The 20,827-nt window shown below is 42.1% G+C and overlaps 2 protein-coding genes across 15 annotated transcripts in view; one reads left to right on the forward strand and one right to left on the reverse strand.

The window, feature by feature from the left end:
* The first annotated feature begins 1,921 nt into the window (after positions 1-1,921).
* stard3nl (STARD3 N-terminal like) lies at positions 1,922-8,861 on the forward strand. 3 transcript variants are annotated; one of them, XM_049011929.1, is made up of 10 exons: positions 1,922-2,310; positions 4,061-4,147; positions 4,425-4,638; positions 4,738-4,815; positions 5,765-5,842; positions 6,379-6,432; positions 6,513-6,630; positions 6,733-6,831; positions 7,811-7,866; positions 8,094-8,861. In XM_049011929.1, exons 3-9 carry the CDS (start codon positions 4,465-4,467, stop codon positions 7,861-7,863), a joined length of 654 nt encoding a protein of 217 aa, XP_048867886.1. In that variant the 5' UTR covers positions 1,922-2,310; positions 4,061-4,147; positions 4,425-4,464; the 3' UTR covers positions 7,864-7,866; positions 8,094-8,861. The 3 variants fall into 3 exon arrangements, with proteins under 3 accessions (XP_048867886.1, XP_048867885.1, XP_048867887.1); XM_049011928.1 differs by having other exon boundaries at positions 1,927-2,310; positions 4,375-4,638; XM_049011930.1 differs by lacking the exon at positions 1,922-2,310 and adding an exon at positions 2,321-2,441 and having other exon boundaries at positions 4,375-4,638.
* A 1,422-nt stretch (positions 8,862-10,283) lies between these two features.
* Positions 10,284-20,827, reverse strand: part of LOC125740555 (immunoglobulin kappa light chain-like) — a 35,459-nt gene continuing 24,915 nt past the window's right edge. For 7 of the 12 annotated variants that reach the window (XM_049011820.1, XM_049011818.1, XM_049011811.1 and 4 more), the window contains 4 exons: positions 13,808-13,865; positions 11,202-11,501; positions 11,036-11,116; positions 10,284-10,776 (listed from right to left, as the gene is read on the reverse strand). In XM_049011820.1, the coding sequence (XP_048867777.1) occupies positions 10,640-10,776; positions 11,036-11,116; positions 11,202-11,501; positions 13,808-13,865 (576 nt within the window). In that variant the 3' untranslated portion in view covers positions 10,284-10,639. Of the gene's footprint in view, positions 10,777-11,035; positions 11,117-11,201; positions 11,502-13,807; positions 13,869-14,693; positions 14,725-20,827 lie in introns of those variants that run through there. The other 5 variants (XM_049011821.1, XM_049011819.1, XM_049011817.1 and 2 more) reach the window with 3 other exon arrangements.

Raw genomic sequence — 20,827 nt, forward strand, 5'->3', positions numbered from 1 at the left:
GCTGTTCGCAAAGGAGCAGAAGCTGAACTCATCCTGCACTTGTATGCACAGCCACATTTACAAGACGTCGGGAGACTAAGGAAAAGGGCGCCCCCTTGCTGCAGGCTCTGTAACACCCATTTTGGAGGACAGGTAATCGTAGATTGAAGCCAGTACAAGTAGTCATGGATTTTAATGGGGCAAGAAGAATATGGTGAGCTGTAAATGCTAACCGCCGCATATATTTTCTCACAGTTTGTAGGCTAATCTAAGTAGTATCTTAAATTGCACTCCCAGCACCCTGGCCAGGATAACACGGCTGGAAGGTGGATGGAACGATGTGATATGTACATTTGCAATCGGAAATATTAAACCCGCTCCCCTTGAAAGACATTATTACGGAAGCCCTTTTCCGCCACCTAGTGGAGAACTAAGACACACTTATCTCAGAATTCTGACTTATTAAATCGAAATTCTGACTTAATATCTCAGAATTCTGACTCACTCAAGCTTCCTACGCCTCTCTGCTGGAATCTTTGCCCATTTGGCGCACCCGATTCTGACTGTGCTGAAAGTCTATTCCACAGCTGAAAGCGGAAAGATCCTGTTAGTAAATATGCCGATCCCAACAGCCCTGGCAAACAGCGTTTGGATTAATGGATGTCACCACTACGTTTTCTACATGTTAATGAATGAAAGATTCGATATATGCCTGTCCCTTTGGTATTTGGTATCTAGCGCAAGCTGATACCGAAGGCAGTGATGGAGGTCCTCCGCCTACTTTGTTATGCTGTCACTCATCATTCCACGCCCCTCTCAGCTAATGCCACGCCCCTCTCAGCGGATGCCACGCCCCTCGCAGCTGATGCCACGACCCTCTCAGCTGATGCCACGCCCCTATGCCAAGTTATAAAGTATGAAACTGAAAAAATACTATCTGAAAGTGAAAAGATCTGAAACCGAAGACTTTGAGTTTCAGTTCTTTTTTTTCATGTTACAAAACTATTGACCCTGATTTAGCACCATAACTGTTGCCACTTTAACACCTTCCTCCAGGGGGCGCTCCGCAATGCAGGATTGATTACCTTAAATCCAATAAGAAATCTGGGACTTAACCTTTGTTGCCTTACATTTAGCTTGGACTACCTTACATATGACTCGGGGGGGGTACTTAGTTGTCCTGATTAAGTTGCTAAGGACTCGATGAAATGTTGGGACTTCTCTCACAGCCTGGCAGGTTTTCAGCTTTGCCATAAGTTTGAACTTCCTTATCATGCTCTAAATGGTGTTCCTTGAAATGTTCGATTTTTAGGGAATTTTCAATGAAATCACTACTTCTCTCAACCTTTGTTTAAGCTCCTTAGTTTTATCCATGACTGCAGCTAACTTTCACTAAATTCACGAGTGGGGTTTCCATAACTCAAGCTAATTAAGGATCATTATAGAGTTCCCAAAGTCTAAATTATGGATTTGTCCTATTCAGCACATTTGAGGCAAAGAACACTGAGATACTACACACTGTGGTGGCTGAAACATCCAAGGTGTGCATATCTGTCCTCCTCGTGTTCGAAGTCAACATTAGCTGTCACTGATGCGGTGCATTGTGATCTATATACATAGCTAAATACTGCTGTGGTGTCAAAGTGTGGATGAAATGCTTACTTGAGAGGCAGGACACCCTTTAATATTTGTGCTAAGCACACAAACGTGACAAAGCCAACATTTTAACTCCACTTTAAGCCATAAAACTAGCAGAAGGTTTCTTGTAAAAGCAATATCCTACATTTCCGAATGCAACTGTAGCCCTAAATGAACTGCATGTTATGATCAACAGCGCCATCTAGAGGCTGCTATGTAGTCAATTCTAGGGGTTATACGTATTGCGTATGATTTGATAAGGTACAGATTTAAATTTCAGATAGGATATTATACAAAGAAAATGACGTTTATCACAGGTTTGTGGAGCTGTCGAATGGGCGACGTGGCGCCTTATTTCATGCCTGCATATCCCCGACGGACCGATCCCGAAAGGAAACCGAACCGGGGTGGATGAACCCCGGCCGGTCCCACCCTATGGCCCGGAACAGTTTCACTTACATTTTTACTCCAGCGGATTTCGAAATATATTCGAGACCGATAAAACACGGGGGAAATCCGTTACTAGGTATTTTTCACGTAGGGTCTGCATTGCAGCTGTGTATAAAGCTGCACGTTACGATTACAAATTACGATATTAGACTACATCTCCCATAGCTCCGCGTCCGACACCAGCCCGTCTTGCGCTTCCTGACAGCGGCTGGCCATTTCTGCTGGACGCGGGCGCCCTCGGAGGTAGGTGCTGGACCCGAGGAGGGGGGCGCGAAGTAGCCGTATTGTGCCGAGCTTCGGGGACGGTGCCGTCCGCAGGGTATTCCGGAACCCCATTGTTTGCGATCAGGGTCCTGCATTGGATATATGATTCGGTTTGTCATGCGACTCCGTCACTAACACCCAATAATAATAACAGTAATAATATGCGCCATAGACAGACCAAGGAATACAGGTGAAGGAAACTCGCTTCTTATTCTGATCCGCAAACGCAGGAGGGACAACAGACAAAAGGCGTCGGCGGTTTCACGGGGGGGGTCCTGCCGGCGGCCCGCATTAAATAACCCCCCCCGGTGGGCGTCGGGTCCATCGTTGGTCGGTTAATAGACCGCCTTTCATTTCTTTACTGTTTTTCTGAATGATGATGATCTCTAACGATGAAGGGCTGGGGTAGCGTCAAAGGCCAAATGTGGGCTGGGTACTAAAATTATTATTATTATTATTATTATTATTATTATTATTATTAAAGGAGCTCCATGTTTACTGTCTTTAAATGTCTGTCTGATGATTACAGTTGGGATGGCACACAGATACTACACACTGGCCGCGTTAGGACGCCTAGCTGTCAGTGAATTAAAACAGTGTTTTGATAAACGTCAGGGCTGTAAGGCTTTCAGTAGTAAGATGCGGGTGATCGCTCCGCAGTGGGGTGGGGGGGGGGTCGGCTTCGGGTAGGTCTGCAGCCCTCCTCTCTCATATCTACCCCACGGTGACCATTGAACCTATTCTCAGTAGTCAGCACTGATATTTAAACCGAAACGACGCAGACAGTCACTTTGGCATAAGGACAAATAAGCAGTTTATCTTCTCCTTAGTTAAGTCTGAACTTTGGGCCAAGGCTGTGAAATGTTTGCAGGCCGTGTCAATGTGAGCCTGCATATAGGCTGTAGTGACACCCCCGCCCATAGCTTCCTCTGACTTGGTAACGTGTGTGGGATGCCCCCCACATTTTTTTTGTCTGGCTTCAGTTATACCCCCGATAAACATACCTTTCTATTTAAATTGTGTTCTGCGGCAACCAAAATCCGAAACACCACCAGCCTCGGAAGTGGGCATGATTTGCTGTTCTTAGCCTGGTTTTCTGAGGACGCTGAGCAGCGTACGTGCGGTTGTGAGATTATCTTTTACTCGTTTACATTATAGAGGCAGCGGTCTGCAGGGACATGCTGTCGTTCTGATGCAGCCAAGCCGTGCAGAGATACACAGGAAGTCACATGGTTTCCGCGCCGAGGAGCGATTTCACTCGTTCTTATTAACTAATCTTAATCTTTATAGCTCACCAAAGCCCAGTGTCCCGTTGCGCGCAGCGGAAATGCCGCGTCTCTCTCTGGGGTCACCGCCAGCCACCTGTACTAAAATCAAAATGTATTTCCTGTTTTTTTAAGGTCACATTATTACCGTGCAATATCTGCTAAAGATGGTTTGTGCCTCCACTACACTGTTTTAAATCTAACTGAATAACATGCGGTGTGAGAGGGTTGCATTTGGCCGGCTGACATTATCTGTGCCGATGACACAAACGTCAAAAAATGGGAAGAAAATCGCCGAAACCCTAATAAATAGGTTTTTAAGTGGCGTGATCTTAAATCGGCCTCATCGTGAGAGAAGCATGAGTGAAAATCGCGGTGTGTTAGCGGGGTCTGGCTGCGTCATACAATCTGTTCCGCACCTTTTAGCGTTAATTTGCGCTTCTGCTCTTTATCCCGACCTACAGTCCAGCCTTCAGGCTCCCCGCCCTTTCTGAGCGCCGCTTTCACGGCCAGGACCCAGCATAGACCGACGGCCTTTAATGTTTAATCAGGTACTGACATGGACTGACATTTCCCAATAAATAGCAAGGAACGGATTATACAGTCGGTGTAAAATTAATTTATTAATTAAAAGTAATTACCCTAATTAATATTTAGGGTTATTCATTTAAATCTTTAATTTGTTGATTGCATCTGCAGTTGTCTGTGTCTTTCTTTTATTTGTCAATTTAAGTGATTTTTTATTATATATATTTTTTTATTCTGCTGTTCTTGACAGGGTTTGTTTTCTGCTCTCTTGCACTTTTGCCATTTGGGGCGATAATGCAGTTCTAGCCGGCCACCAGAGGGTGGCGCTCACGGTCAGGGCATGGAGAGCCCCTCCAGCGGCAGCCTGCCATCGCGGCAGACTCCGCTCTCCTCCCGGGTCGAGGCCTACGAGGCCATCGGCAAGAAGTGCGTGTCGGACGTGCGCCGGACCTTCTGCCTTTTCGTGACGTTTGACCTCCTCTTCGTCACACTGGTGTGGATCATTGAGCTTAACGTACGTCAATATCCCAGCGACGTCTCTGACTGCCCTGGACTGGGCGACATTCCCCGACATGAGCCAGGTGTTTATCAGTCATCCGTGTCTCTCCTGCAGGTCAACGGAGGCATCCAGAAGCAGCTGAACGCGGAGGTTCTCCACTACGATTACCACATCTCCTTCTTTGACATATTTGTTAGTAGATTCGTTTGTTCATATGTCATTGTATGAATTGTGCAGTTTTGCGGTACATGAGATCAGGGACGGATTATGGGTTGTGTGGGCCCCTAGGCAAAATGTTCGCGAGCCCCCCCCCCCCCACCACCACCACCACCACCACAAACACAACCACCACAATTCAAGGGCCCTTGGCAGCCAAACACCCTCCCTATAGGGTCAGGGGCCCTTGTAGGCAGAGGATCAAAGAATGTAGGCCCTCTAAAACAGACAAACGAAAAGACATTGTTGATAAGCGTTGCAAATTGTTTTGGGCTAGGGGCCCCACGGGCCCCCTGCATCCCAAGGGCCCCTGGGCAGCGGCCCCGCTGGCCTGGTCCGTAATCCGTCCCTGCATGACATGTAGTTTTGTCCTGTATCCTGCTCTCTCGAATTCTGCCCTAGACTTCCGTCTTTTTGGGGTCAGTCTAGACCCCCTCCAACCCCCCCCCCCCCATCTCTCCCCCTGAAATTTCAGTGGGGTGGCCAGTGATTTTTGTGGGGTGACACAAACATCAAGACATTATTTATTTATTTATTTATTTATTTATTTATTGTCTAGCTAGCTTTGTTTATTCCATTCCTTGGTTTTTGAAGTGGAACATTGCTAACTAATTTAAAATATGGATAATTAATTAAAAACTCTACTCAGATAAACTACATTTATAATCAGTCAAAGGTTTTGCGCACCTCTTTATTAAGGTGCAAATGGGTTAATAATGCAGACTGAGGGCATGTCCTACGCAGTTAACGGTCCGGTGGTGTGCCACAGCTTATGATGGTTTTGCTTCTGAAATTAAATCTCTGACGCCTCGTTTGAGGGTAGTCGCACAGGTGGCCGGCCCTTGGTGGTGCCCTTGGCCTCGGGTATGTACCAGTAAAGATGTCTACTTGCCGAATGTCCATCCTGCCGTCTATCTCCCACTAGGTCCTGGCTGTGTTCCGCTTCGCAGTGCTGATTCTGGCCTACGCCGTTTGCAGGCTCCGCCACTGGTGGGTCGTCGCGGTAGGTGACCGACAATGCGTCGTTACGAGTACAGGACACTAGAGGGCACTTTTACTCTGTGGAAAAGATTTACGCTACTGAGCAGGTTTGGCCTTGAAAAATTTTTTAATCTAGCGGCGTCCAAAGAAGATGTAGTTTGTCGACTGAAAAAAATAGTTCGAGGCCATATCGTTGTTCTTTTTTTGGTATATTTAGCCTTACCTGGCTGGTGTGTATACATAAATTTTGCCTGTTTTTTCCTGAACAAGAATCATGCAGCACCGATTCCCTAAGGTGTCGATGATCACATTGTCTTATACCTCTAAAGGAGACATTCAAATTAAAATGGCCAGCTGCTGAATATGCAGAGCATTTAAAGGAAATGCCATTTTCTTTGCAGAAAAATAGTTGCAGTGATCCTGTACTGTAGGTTTGATAAGATTCAGTTGTGTACATAATGGTCATGTCGTGGTGCACTTATTGCATCCACCATGCAGAACATTCTACGTGATGTTGATCAGCTGTAGTCAGGTATCCTATTGCCTTTTCCGTTCCAGGTAACGACAGCAGTCACCAGCGCGTTCCTCATAGTCAAAGTCATCTTATCAAAGGTACCACATTCTTGTTCTTGTTTGATTCTTGTTACGTTTTCTGGGGTATAACACATTTTAAAGGCGTTTTTGTGGCTCAGCTTCTCTCCCAGGGTGCCTTCGGCTACCTGCTGCCCATCTTCTCCTTCATCCTGGCCTGGATCGAGACGTGGTTCCTGGACTTCAAGGTCCTGCCTCAGGAGGCAGAAGATGAGAAGAGTGAGTTCGCCGGTTGGACCCGCCATTGATCAGAGGCCCTGATCGTAATGAAACTCCAAGCCCGCAGCAATAACCTGCCCTGCACCCCCCCTGCTCTTCCAGGGCTGTTCCTGGTTCCTGACGTGCTGGAGCGGGCCCCTCTGATGCACCCGGGGCCCCTTTCAGATGGACAGTTCTACTCCCCTCCAGAGTCCGTAGCCGGTGGGTCTATTGTGCTTTTACTGTTGGATTTTGACAACTGGTGCTCTGTAAACTTGCATCCTGAAGCTATATGTAACATCGATCGATCGATGCGGAGCCGGTGATGGGATTCGACCAGCACTGCATCCAGGATTATGTAACTGAGAAGTGACCTTTGCTTGTGTTATGGATGTGTGCTTGGTTTTGACTTGTTGCACCCAATTGTGTAGTGTTGCATCAGGTAGACAAAACTCTCGACCTCCAGTGCGTTTCTCATATTAACATAGCAGTGATAAAGTAAGATTTTCATAGCACTAATTGGCATTAATATATTGGGAATTTTGAAGAACCGCGTTTAAAAATATAGGTTAAGACCACATCTCAAGTGTGGATCCGTGAAACGCACCTTTTAAGTGTAGTGATGTTTTAGGTGTTTTTTTAAAGATGCCGTTGGCGTTACCGTTAGCAAAGCTGCGCTTGTTCCCGTCATTCACTCGCCTGGATCGCACCCAAGTCTGGCTGTGGTCTTACTGGTGTGTCTTCCAAGACTCCGCAGAAAAACTGCTGAACCACAGGGCTGTTGCCAGGAGAAGTCGCGTCGTTATTGGGGTTTATTTAAGTGGCGCTGCGACGTTATTGCCGTGGTCCCGGGCTAGTGCTGTTCTGCCGAGAATGCAGATGCTCACCCGCGGTTTGGCGATGAGACAAAACAATGCTTTCCGATAAAAGATTATCAGAGTATTTTTATTATTTATTTATTTATTTGTTTGTTTGTTTATTTTTTTGCTGAATGAAAGCATCCAGTTTGTATGTACGTTGAAATTTGAGGTTTTCTAGATGAGTTTGAAACGGCATTTTAGGTCCTGCGTTTCATAACTTAATACTTTAATAAATATGTGACTTTTTTAATAGTTGTGAATACATTTATATACTATATAAGCACGAGTGTTCGTTTAAAAGAGCCCGGTGATTTATAACCGCCGCCCCGGTCCCTTCGCAGATTCTGATGAGGGAGCCGATGAAAAACAAGACCCGGAGAAGGTGCCTTTTTAACAGGTACTGCTGCTATAACACGATCGGTCGGGGAAATTTGTAACAGAATGCTGGGATTAATCTTCAGTGGATCTATATTAAGTTAAACAATGTCCGAGTCTTAAAATATTTGTGGTGGCCGTAACGATTATTTTTAAATCACTCCAGTAGGTTAATTTCAACTAAATAAATTATAGCCTATGCTCCTTGTAACCTATACAATATAATAATCAGATTTTTTTTAAATAAAGGTATCCCGCTAGGCCAGAATGCGGCTGGATCGCCGGCTCCACCTCGCCTTCGCCACGAGTGCGTCTCTACTGACCGGCGATGGGAGCCCCATTCACCCGTCCGGAGAGCCAGGAGACCGTTTATTTCTGCTTTAATCTGGGCGATTCTGCTTGATTCCAGTTAAAGTGTGATTATGAAGGAGGCGTATGAAATGCATTTTATAAATCCATCATGTGACAAGTGTAAGCTGGTCCGAATGATTATTATTAAAAAAAAAAAATGTGTTATTTATTGCTTCGAAATCTGATTAAAGCCTAATGAAAACTGTGATCTCTGCAGTGACCGACACAGGATTGCACTTCTCCCGTACGCGGATTTCTTGGTTTTATTCCTTGATTTTCATGTCGGCTTCGGCGGGATTGCAGTCGGTGAAACAAACCAGAATTATTTGCGTGTAGATGTAGAGTCGTGGCCTTTTTATAATGGAGGTAACTCTTCGCATATACTGTTTTTAACTCCATTAATATTTTTGTGTGTGTACGTTTATTTCGGTGACTTCTGGGACACTGGTTTTGTATGTAGAGTTATGCTGTAACTGCATCTCTAAGAGCCATCAGATGTTCGGAAGACCCAGCATTTTGGACCAGGACGCTTTACTGCCTGACAATTTGTGTTTTAATTTGCCGCCATGCCCTATAGGCTGAATTTTAAGTGTTGAATAAAAGCATGTTATTGCAACTGTTAACACATATATTAAAATTATAATAAATATGAATGACTAATCATAACATATCGTTTGAGTATTTTGTGGTTATTAATCATTTATCTGTTCTTATTTTGTTATTGGCTTTCTTGCTTGCGTGTAAAAAAATAATTCCTATGCTTTTTATTCATATATAAGGACTATTCTCATTATTATTATTATTACAGCTGTGTAGCATGCCGCTTAAACACACATTTGACGAAGCGGAGGAGCTGTAACAGCGCACTTCATCGAGAATCCGAATCTAATAGAAATAATGGCATTATTAATCTCTCCGCATGCTGGAAGCGCTATAATGCGAGCTATAAGGCTGCGTGACTTCGACACCCCCTTTCTTTAAGGTGTAATTTGCCGTCGCGGGGGCTCTGGGGTATGCGGAGGAAGTGGAAATTTTGCTATCTCTCTGTGATCTGCTTGCCCGCAAAGAAAAACATCGCAACGGCTAATAACCTCGTAACTATCACCCGTACTTAAACTTCTTGGGGGGTTTTTTCCAGTAAGAAAAAAAAATAACCACATTTCACTTCACACGAGCTACTGCATTTTTCGTTAATGTTGCTTTGCCAAATTACCAACTGTAGTGAATAGGGTCAACAAAATATGATTTTAAGGCATAGCGTCTTAATTCTACCTCTCATCTGGAATACCGTGTTACTACGGCTGCATTCTGATGCCTATTCTGATCCACAACTGGCTTGAAGCCAGCTATTTATAATGATAAAAATGTAAAACAACATCTGTACGTCACCTTCATGCAACCAAAGCCAGTTATAACAATTCATGTATTTTTATGAGCGACTTTTATCTTTAGATTATCTGTTAAAGTACGAAGTAAAGTACGTTAAACTATCGAAGAGGAAAGTTCTTACACCGAAATCATTGACGTAGGCCTATATAACGAAAAATATGTAACATGTTGCATTGGGCTAAGAAAAATGCTTTGTTTAATTACAAATTTCGAGTCAGTCAACAATTATTTGTGTTAGGCCTACTGCTTAAAATCCACCTGTAAAATAGGCTATTAAGAAAATACGGTACAAAGCATATTCCAGAACATAATGTATGAACGTAATTGAAATGGGCAACTGGTTAAAAACGTCGCCAAAGGTAAAAGCGAGGAACGCTACGTTTGTGCGAAGTCCCCCACTAATGTGCGCGTGCTGTTACGAAACTGGTACAGACGAAAACGGGTTTAAATTTTTAAGTTTTAAAATTATTTACTATTTTTTAAATATTTAATAGCCATTGGGATTGTTTGGCAATTTTTAAAACGATCTAATTAAGACAAATTTATCTTCCTAACTAAAGAGGTTTTTAGGTTTAACATTGCAAACAACTATTATCAGACACGCGGAAATCGTGTTTGATTTTTCTGCTAATTCTTTAAAAATGTTTTCTCTTACTATGCCTATATATCGTTCGCAAAAAAACAGACTCCACACTTGCGTCACTGATATACATATATTTTATTTCCTTTGAGCAAATGCCTCCATCTGAGCAATTTATTTTTAAATATACTTATGTTAGTACACAAACATACATCAAAAAGAAACGTAAATAGAATCAGTACAGTATAATAGGCCTATAGCATGCAAAAAGCACTGAAAGAGTCACTTTGATTAATCAGATATAAAAAAAGTTAAATTAAATGAAAAGAAATATATTTTTTAAAAATTTGCAAATCCAGAGCAATCAAAAAAGCCATAAAGTAAGCCAGCTGTTAAGTACGACAACAATCCGGAGCGAACACGTTCCTCTTCGTCAACGCTGATGACGACGGTCTGCAGGACTGCGTTTCCAACACTATGAAGTCTGCCTGGATCTCTTGTAAATGACCACGGACATGGTCCCGAAGTAAGTCAGGCTCTTCAGTATGAGCATGCAGTAAGACAGTGATATGGTGAGGAGTTCACTTTTCGTAATGGGGTCGGCATCTGAAACTAAAAAAAAAAAGGAAATGGATCACCTTTAATTACCTTCCTACAGTCAAACGGGGCCGGCACTCCTGCCATACGGCCTTAAGTTACCAGCTCACTACTTATGCAGCCGGATCATCACACTTAGTTCTGGACTGTAAACAAAAATGTTCCGTTTTCAAACACAAAGTAATAATCAAAGGAATGAGAAGGCAGACATAACCGTTATTTAACGATCCATCTGTTTTCCATATACAATACAAGTGCGGACGTTCACTCTCACCAGCAGAACTATAATTGGATGTCTTGGGTCCACACGTTACTGGGTCGGAAACAGATGGCCCTGAATTATCAATCCCACCTGCTGGTTACAAAGAGCTGTTCATGAAGCAGAAATGACAGCCATGCTGGATACTATGATGATGAGGCCACTGAGATTGTTTCTTTACCATCAGTGCTGGTCACTTTGTATTCTTGAGCTTCAGGGTTGCCCTCATGTACCACTTGACAGCGATACTTCCTTAGCTCCTCCATCCCACTTTTTTCACTTATAATCAAGCTGGACACGGTGCCTTTCATCTCCTGTATTGTGGTTGGGATCTTCTGGTTCACGTCCTGCAATTTTGAACCGTCCCACTTCTTCCATGTCATTTTCAGCACGTCCGGAAACATGTCCCTGGCCACGCACAGCAGTTCTCTCTTCTTCGGACTATGATAAAGGGTCACAGACGGAAAGGCGGGCTTCCTGTCTGTGAAGATATAGCATCAGGAACAGAAGCTCACATCAGCATCTCCATTAACTGAGTACCTGATGTAGTATTAGGGCTGATTTAAGCTGGCATGGACGGCATGATGAAAGCAGTAATATTATTACATGCCGTCTTACGACATCAAGTACCCTTCTGTTTCCGAGTAGCATTACAGATAGAGGAAAAAGCTGTTATCCAAATCCAGGTGAATCCCCACAATCTTAACAGAGATCAGGCACAGCTAAAACTAACGTGTCACTGTTCGGTTAGGTGACTTTTATAGATATTTAATGATTTTATAGATCTATTTAGCTTTATTTCTCACAATCTAAATACCAAACTGAATCTTAAAAGGCCGAGGAAAGTATTTAAATGGCAGTTAGTATAACTTCATCTTCCTGAAACTGTGTAGTTGTTTTCATGTTTTCTTGTTTCGTTTAATGTTGTCGCACGATAAATTTGGTGAATAAATACTATTTTCTGGATATATTTAAAAAATTAATAATAATAATTAGCAAATGCCGGTCGTTGACGATGCCGGTAAGTTTGACAGCTTCTCATTTCATAAATATAAAATATGGGTGTGAATTTCACTAACTGTACACACGTTAAAATTAAAAGTGAAAGAAATGGCGTAAATGTTAACTTACTTTATTTTGAATGAAAAAAAGTGCTGGAGACCTTGCAAAGCTGAAAAGTGTCAAAACCAAGAGCGCATCGTATTACAAACTGTATTTTCACCGTTTTCAATTTGTATGTTTTTTTTTGCTAGCACTTTACTTGATGGGGTACAAATAATATCACATTATGCTATTACTTATGTATTAATTAACCACAAACTAAGTCTTAGTTACATACTGATCTCATGTTTGTTCATCATTAACGAATCGTGACGCATCTTTTATCTCAAGTAACAGCTATATTTGTTCACAATTTATACTAAGTATTTGTGTTCCCTCAAGTGAAGTGTTACCTTTTATTTAATTTCACACCCTTGTCAAATTGCGTGTCTCTGAAATAATTTTCTCTTGAAAACTCGGGTTAAAGCAGTTCTGACGTGGGGACTGATTTGCTATTAACAGAAATGACATCTCGAAGTCAATATATAAATATATGACGAATTTCAGTGTAATTTAAATGATGCATTAATCATTGTAAAGACACTTCAAATATAATATAAATTATATTTAAATTTTTTTTTTTTTTTACTTTCAAATTGGATTCAAACTTTGAAGTGCATTTAAGCCCCAGTGGCACCATCCAGATTCTGGTAACATGTGTGTTGCTGCTACATTTTACCGCCAAAAATATCTAATCATACCTGTAACTACACTGTCAGAAAAAAGTACCAATTTGTACCTTTAAAGGTACAAATACTTGTTGCTGGGCCTGTTCCATCAAGAGCCTGCCAGTTTTACCCTTAGCTCTATAAACATACTTTTTAAGATACAGACATGGATTCTGAGGAACATTTTTGTACCATTGGGGGAGCATTAATGTAGTTTGTACCTTGTGGAACAAAACTGTACCAGGACGCTACCCCTTGTTTCTGACAGTGTGCAACCTCTGTCCCTGTCCAAAAACCTTTTAGACATTTGCACCGGACTCGCTATAAAATATTTCAAAGAAAAAAGCACGCAAATGAATTAAGATCACTTTGACATAGTGTAACGAGTAGTTTTTTATATAAATGTATGGAATATTTTGTACAAAATTACCTGCGCTTAAATTAATAGTGTCATCTATCTATCTATCTATCTATCTATCTATCTATCTATCTATCTATCTATCTATCTATCTATCTATCTATCTATCTATCTATCATCTGTCTGTCTGCATTGCATTGCTGCAAATTGAAAATATTTCACTGCTAAAACCAAGGCGCCGTTAGCAAGACTTTGCCCCCCTTAAAATGTCTTTTAGCCCCCGCCCGCCCAAATAAATGTGTATTAAAGTCATGAATAGATTTTTATATTATATATGTACCCCCCCCTCCCCTCCCCAGTAAAGACTTAAATGCCTTATTCATTAATCTCTAACTACGCCCCGGGCTGAAAACAAGACTTACTCCTTTTTATACCAGTGAATTTAACCTAAACCATTGGAACGAAGCCAAGACGCGCACAGCATCGTCTTGTTTTTGTTTCTTTAGTAAACGGGACCGAAAAAAACTCCTAAATACCACAGCACCACACAACGCGACGCCAAACTTGATTAAAAATACCATTAAACTTTATGCTACTTCGGTATATCACTATTCCCGAATTGCTCGCATTTAACTGAACAGCAGCATAAAGCATACATACCTGAAACGACAAGCTTTGTCCCTGGTCCGAATAATTTATATGAATAGCCACCTTCAGTGACCCACAGTCGTTCATTTAGTGACAAAAACATACAGAACTGCACCGACGTATGCAGACGGAGTGTGTGTCATGCAGACACTTATAGATACCTCTCGCAAACGACTTTATAGGCATATCATTCACTATTGTTATTTTTTATTTTTTGATTAATAGCAGTGATGATAGAAATAACCGCTTGCTTATTGAAATGACAGGTTTCCCCCAAAAAATATTTACACGCGTTGTTTACTTGTTTACTTCGAATTACGTTTGCGATTATGTAAGCCGACCTTTTGCGTTCAATTGCTAAGTAATTAATTACCAACATTTTACGAACAATTCTGCAACATTTAAATGAAAGTAAATACTACGACGTATGTACCGGTTACAAGCCGAGTCCCGGAGCCGAATTTCTTCACACTGCTGCCAGATTCGCGCTGCAGCTCAGAGCCTCACAAAAAGTCGTGTAGCGTCGCTCCCTAGTGGCGCTGTTTTGTTCCATGAACCCACGTCTTCTTATTAAAACACAATTTTTCTTATTTAATACGTATTGCAGCCTAAGAATGATATTTTACCCCGATTGAAAAAAAATAAGTGACTCCACCTATCTAGGCATGTATTTTAAGGTGAAAAATAACTGTGCTGAGTACTGAACCTAGAGAGAATCTGCATTTACTGGACATTCAGATTTTCATCACCTTGGAAAATACCTGTTGATATAAACTCTCACCGCAAGGCAAGCGTGTTAAACTGTAATAAGGAATAACATGTTTAATATAGACCTATGTATAGGATATATGTCTAAAAGGAGAAAATCTGTCATTTCATGTCCTAGGTGAAGTTTTACCTGAGTCATGTTTCATTTGTAATTTTCATTTTAAGTGTATATAAAGTGATGAATGACGGAACAATCAGCGCAAAAACAGCCCAATCTCGTACCTGATACAACGAGTTTTGTCCCAGGTCCGAAGACCTTCCCGCCTCCCACCGCATACTGCGTCATTTCAAAAACCTTTAGTTTTTCAATTAAGCATCTTGTTTTCATCACAAATGAAAAATACCAGAAGCTATGATTTTCCCCAAAAATATTTATACACGTCACTAATCTTTACCCACATTAATAACATAATGGTATAATAAAATAAGGGTAATAGAATGTATAAATACCTGAAACGATGAGTTTTGTCCCGGATCCAAACACTTTATAACCATAGCCACTAGCATCTCACAGCCTTTCATCTCATAGCAAAAACAGGCGGCTGAAGCTAAACACACGCACGGCTGAAGGAAACACTGATTTATGCTAACGGAACCGGGCGAATTGCAGGTTTACACTCAAATATTTCAACGCCATAAGTCTTGTCGTGGTTTTGAGCCGAATCCCACATTATAGTAGGCCTAAATACCTGTGAATATAGTACGGGAGGCTTCTCCTAAAACGTTATAAATCCACCCTCAGCCAGATGTACAGTTTTAAGACGTTTTTACAAAAATTCGAATTTTAATTTCATAATTACAATGAGATTAAATATTACCGCTAATATACAAGATACAATAAATCTGAGTTACAATAAATACAAATAAAATCTACTATTTACTACTATAAAATTACTAATTTTAATTTTTTTCCTTCTTCACTTCGGTTCTTTGTGGCTTTAGTCATATGAAAAATTTATTATTACCGCACCCCAACTATTTGAGAAATTATCTTAGAAAGCGGTAATGTTCCGTCCATAAGCCAAAATTTCAACCTAAACAGCATGATACCTACAACCTGCTACCACTGATGTGCTTTACGGGGTGGTGTCTGGCTAGATCTGTTAGAACTTCGTGCCTGCGACCGGATGGTTGTCGGGTCGAATCCTGTGACCATGTTACAGTCTGGCTCTTGAGTAAGATTCATAAACCCAATTGATATAGGGGTAATAGCCAATGTGCTATAATCCCCCCACCGGGATGAATTAAATACCGCGTTTGTATCCCATTTGCTCGGTTAAATTATTAATGAACGTAACCTGCTATAATATACTTACCAGTTACAATAAGCCGAGTCCCGGAGCCGAATATTTTCACCCAGCTGCCTGAGTCACACGGCACATCGGATCCTCACAAAAACTCATGGACAAAAGCACTTACTGCTAATCGAGCGCGTTAAACCGTAGCAAGAAAAGATACGTTGGTCATTTCTTGGCCCGTAGAAAGTAACGTGTTACCTGAGTCAGGTATATTTAATTTGTGATTTTCAGTTTTTAAGATTAGGTGCATGTAATATAACAAATGATTGGTCAATCAGAACAAAAAATAGCTGAATCTCATACCTGATACAATGAGTTTTGTCCCAGATCCGAAAACCTTCACATCGCTACACGGCACATGATCTCATCACAAAAACCTATATAGCTGTTCGTATCAATCACTGGCGGAACTATGGGCAGTGCAGCCATGCAGTGCAGCCAGTGCAGCCGCACTGGGGCCGCTGAAACTGGGGGGCACCACGGGCGTCGCTTTTTTTTTATTTAATACATTTGCATAACAAAATTATGAAATGAACATAACCTGCGTACGTACCAGTTACAATAAGCCGAGTCCCGGAGCCGAATTTTTTCACCCAGTTGTCACACAGCAGTTCGGATCCTCACAAAAAGTCAAGTGACGTCGCTGCCTAGCGGCGCTGTTTCGTTCCTTGAACTTATTCAAACGCTATATTCTAATATAATTACTAAGCCTATTGGTGTTAAAGCAGATATTTTATAACTACCGAAAGACCTCCCCCATAACATAACCGATCTATGTTAAGAAGTATCTTTAAAAAAGGCGCTGAAGGTCTTAACTATACCTGGTACAGAAACCAGAGAGAACGCTCAGTTACAGGACATTCATGTCATCACATTCATAAAATATCAACATAAACTATTACTGGAAGGCGAGCAGGTTAACCCATAGCAAGAAGTGACATGTTGATCATTTCCTGGCCTGTAGAAGGTAACGTGCTGAGTCAAGTTAGTTTAATTAGTAGTTTTCAGTTTTTAAGACTAAGTGCATGTAATATAACAAATGATTGGTCAATCAGAGCAAAAAATAGCTGAATCTCATACCTGACACAATGAGTTTTGTCCCAGATCCGAACTGCTTTGCACCACCCCACAGTACACTGTCTCAACACAAAAACCTTCAACCATTCATTTCAGTCCCTGGCGGAATTACAGAAACTGGGGGGTGCACAGAGATGGGCCCCTTCCCTGGGAGAATTGCGAGGCTATTAATCTATTACATTCAATTGCCTAAGCATGTTACATTACATTATGAAATGCTGGAAATGAAGCCATATATATATATATATATATATATATATATATATATATATATATATATATATATATATATATATATATATATATATCCTGTTGGCCTACCTGGCTGGCAAACATGTCTCGCTTAGGCGTACAGTTTTACATTTTTCTTTTTTTATGATTGGGCTGTAAAAGTTAATGTTGTATACCTTAAGGATGTTTCACAAAAACACATAGTACATCAGTAACACCGTCAAGGTCGGAGGCTTTCTTTGCGCGCAGGGGCTTCTGTCCAGAAAGGACACATCTTACACTGGCGTCCATCTCGAAAAGCTTAATCACCCCGGATTCATAACCCGTATGACATAAAAATAGCAGAAGCTGTGACTGCAGGTCAGCATTCGCTAATTTTGTCGCACATTAACATAAAAATAATGGTAGGAGAATTTTAAAACAGGCCTACCTGAAACAATGAGTTTTGTCCCGGATCCAAACACTTTGTAATAATAGTTACCAGCATCTCACAGCTTTTCATCTCATAGCAAAAACTGGTGGCTGAAGCTAAACACACACACAGCTGAAGGAAACACTGACTTGTGCTAACAGAGTGAGCAAAACTACAGCTTAACTACTTGTGTTTCAACGCCATTATTGGTGATTTTTAGCCAAACCACATACTATTGTAGGCTTAAATACCCCTGAATATAACCCAGGTATCTTTTCCTAAAACCTTATATCCACCCCCTGCCAGATGCACAGTATTAATACGTTTTACAAACGACTCTTTACAAAAATCCAACTTCTTAAACATAATTATTGGCCTAATCAGATTAACATCAGCGTTAACATACGAAATGCAAATCTGTGGGCCGTGAGGTTTGGATGCTCGACTCAGCAGTTACTGGACATTCGTCTTTCGTAAAAAACCCATCAGCATAATCTCTTATTACAAGGCGAGAGTGTCAAACCTGACCAAGCGATGACTCAAAGTGGGCCGTTTGAGCTATAAACCACAGGGAAATTGAAACGGTGGAAAATCAATAAGACGCTACTCAAAGTTCGGGGCGGGGGGGGTTTAGAGATCAGGATGGGGGCAAGAAGCGCTGTTAGTAAAAAACATTGATCGTATTATGTTATATCCGTAAGTGTAACTTCTGGAAATGTTGTTGTCTTGGGGCCCCTAGTTATCGGGGCCCAGACAGCTGCCTACTCAAGCCTTATTGTTCTGTTTATGTTCCTTAAACCCAAAAATGAAACCGAATATTAACATATTACATGCTACCTACAGCATGCTTCCTGTTAATGGTGCTGTGTGGCTCAGTGGGCTAGGAAGATTGTTGGTTTGAACCCCATGACAACTGCTGTTGGGCTCTTGAGCAATATCCCTGACCCCATTTGCTCCAGGGCTGCTTGACAGTGGTCAATCCTGTGCTGTGACCCTTGGTCTTACACTCACCTGGGTGTCCCAAAGAGCATTAGATGGGATAAGTGACAGGAGAATTTTCCCCACGTGAGTAAATAAAGAACCACTTCAGTATCGAGTTTTGCATGGCGAAATGCAGTGGGGGATATGCACTCATAAATGACTGTCTTTGTTAATGACACACGGAGGAACAGGGCAAGGACAGGCACACATACACACAGGTACCAAGGGCTAGACAGGGGACAGGTGTGGATCATTTAGTAATTAACCAAATGCTAGTGCTAGGAGTTACAGGGAAGGCAGAGAAGAATCGGATCGAATGGCCGGTGGAAGCTGCTGGTCAAATGGGAAAACAGCGGACAAGGCAGGGACTGATCCTGATAGCTGCTTCTTCCACATTTCTCTGCATGTCACACGTCACGTGTCCTTCATGGCAGAGAGGTGTGTAATTATAAATAAAAGAATCATGAAATGATTCCTGAAAAATGTAATTTGCTGCAAAACTGTATGTGCTTTATATGTGATCTGGTTTATTTTAACTCATTGATGCTGTTTCCGAAAGATGTATTTGAGGTGATTCTGCTTGTGCTGTGAATGTAACCTGGGAATGGGCTTTGGGAAGGGGGTGTTGTAGTAATGTTGTTTTTTCTGCAACATTATTAAATGAAACCTGGGCGGGGCGTACATGAGCAGCCCCATACAGGGGGGGTCAGTGTCCCAGGACCGATTGGGGGTTTAGGGTCTTGCTGTAGCCCACAGCAGCGATAAAAATGAAAATAACTCAGCTGATCCTGGCATGTGAGTCGCGACCTTCTGACCGCGGGCAGAGTCCCGACGCCCAGAGCCACAAACGCCTCTGCTATTAACAGTCATGCCTTGAAAACCTGCTAGTTACTGGCACAGCTGTATTACAGATGCCCACCCCTGCTGCCGACAGTCGTGTCTTGAGGTTTTATTAATTCCACAGGATGAGGCATCTTTCAGTTTGAGGCCTTCGGGCGGGATCCTCTGATGTCAGAGGTACGTAGTCTTAAGGCTGCACCCGGCAGTTCAGGTTTTTTCCAAGCTGTGCGCAGAGCTTATGTCACTGTGGGACCCAACAGGCGCAGTAGTACGTGGCCTCATGGACGGGTTCCAGCTTGCTTATCCTCAACCGGTAAGTGTCACCAACAAGTTCAGCATCAAACTTTTCAAATCCCTGATCAATTACCGGTTTGCCACCATCAAGGTTCATATAGAGGATCCTCTGCATCGCACTGCCATCTTTTTTCTGGTACCAGTGGAGATAGCTGTAACAGTTACCTTTGTTACGGCAATCAATAATTACAGTTTTACCCTCGTCTTTAGTTATTGTCATGCGATTATGGTCCAACATTGCCTGTACCGCCACTGAAAAGAAGAGAATGGAAAAAAGGAAAATTAGTACCGGTAGGGAAACACTCAGAAAAGCGCGATGCAGTGAAAAACCCTCACCGACACAGAAGAGGAGCGCAGTGACGAGCGCAGAGACCAAGGTGCGTCTGAGAGCCATTTGATTGCATCTCCTCTGGCTGCGGCGTCTACTGCGCCGTCCGCTGGTTCGAGCGGAGGAAGAAAAGCGGTGGCTGCTTCAGCCAATCGGATCGCGGCCCGCTGCTGACATGTTAAACTGAGCTGCACTATAAAGGGAGGTGGAATTAGGTTTTTGGGAGGGAGTCCTATTCGCATTTCTGCTTCATATTTCTTTATATTTTATAGTAGCTTGTGATAAAATAAATATACATGCCTTTTCTGTTCTGTATTATTATTATTATTATTATTATTATTATTATTATTATTATGTTGTATGCCTACTGATTAACAACACCAGAGAGTTTGGTGGGAATGAGACTCAAGTGCTCAGCAAATAGAGTTTTATAATGCTTGTCAGTCCTGTATCACACTGCTGTCTGTCCTGTATTTCTCTGATGTCTGTCCTGTATTACACTGCTGTCTGTCCTGTATTTCACTGCTGTCTGTCCTGTATTACACTGCTGTCTGTCCTGTATTACACTGCTGTCTCTCCTGTATTTCTCTGAGGTCTGTCCTGTATTGCCCTGCTGTCTGTTCTGTATTGCACTGCTGTCTGTCCTGTATTGCACTGCTGTCTGTCCTGTATTTCACTGCTGTCTGTCCTGTATTACACTGCTGTCTCTCCTGTATTTCTCTGATGTCTGTCCTGTATTGCACTGCTGTCTGTCCTGTATTAGACTACAGTTTGCCCTCTATTGCACTGCTGTATGAGGGATA

This window comes from Brienomyrus brachyistius, chromosome 4 (assembly GCF_023856365.1).
Source record: "Brienomyrus brachyistius isolate T26 chromosome 4, BBRACH_0.4, whole genome shotgun sequence".
NCBI lineage: Eukaryota > Metazoa > Chordata > Actinopteri > Osteoglossiformes > Mormyridae > Brienomyrus > Brienomyrus brachyistius.

Coding starts and splice junctions, on each gene's coding strand:
- stard3nl (XM_049011929.1), top strand. CDS start 4,465: ATGGAGAGCCCCTCCAGCGGCAGCCTGCCATCGCGGCAGACTCCGCTC. Junction 4,639..4,737: donor TGTGGATCATTGAGCTTAAC/GTACGTCAATAT, acceptor TCTCTCCTGCAG/GTCAACGGAGGCATCCAGAA. Junction 5,843..6,378: donor GCCACTGGTGGGTCGTCGCG/GTAGGTGACCGA, acceptor TTTCCGTTCCAG/GTAACGACAGCAGTCACCAG.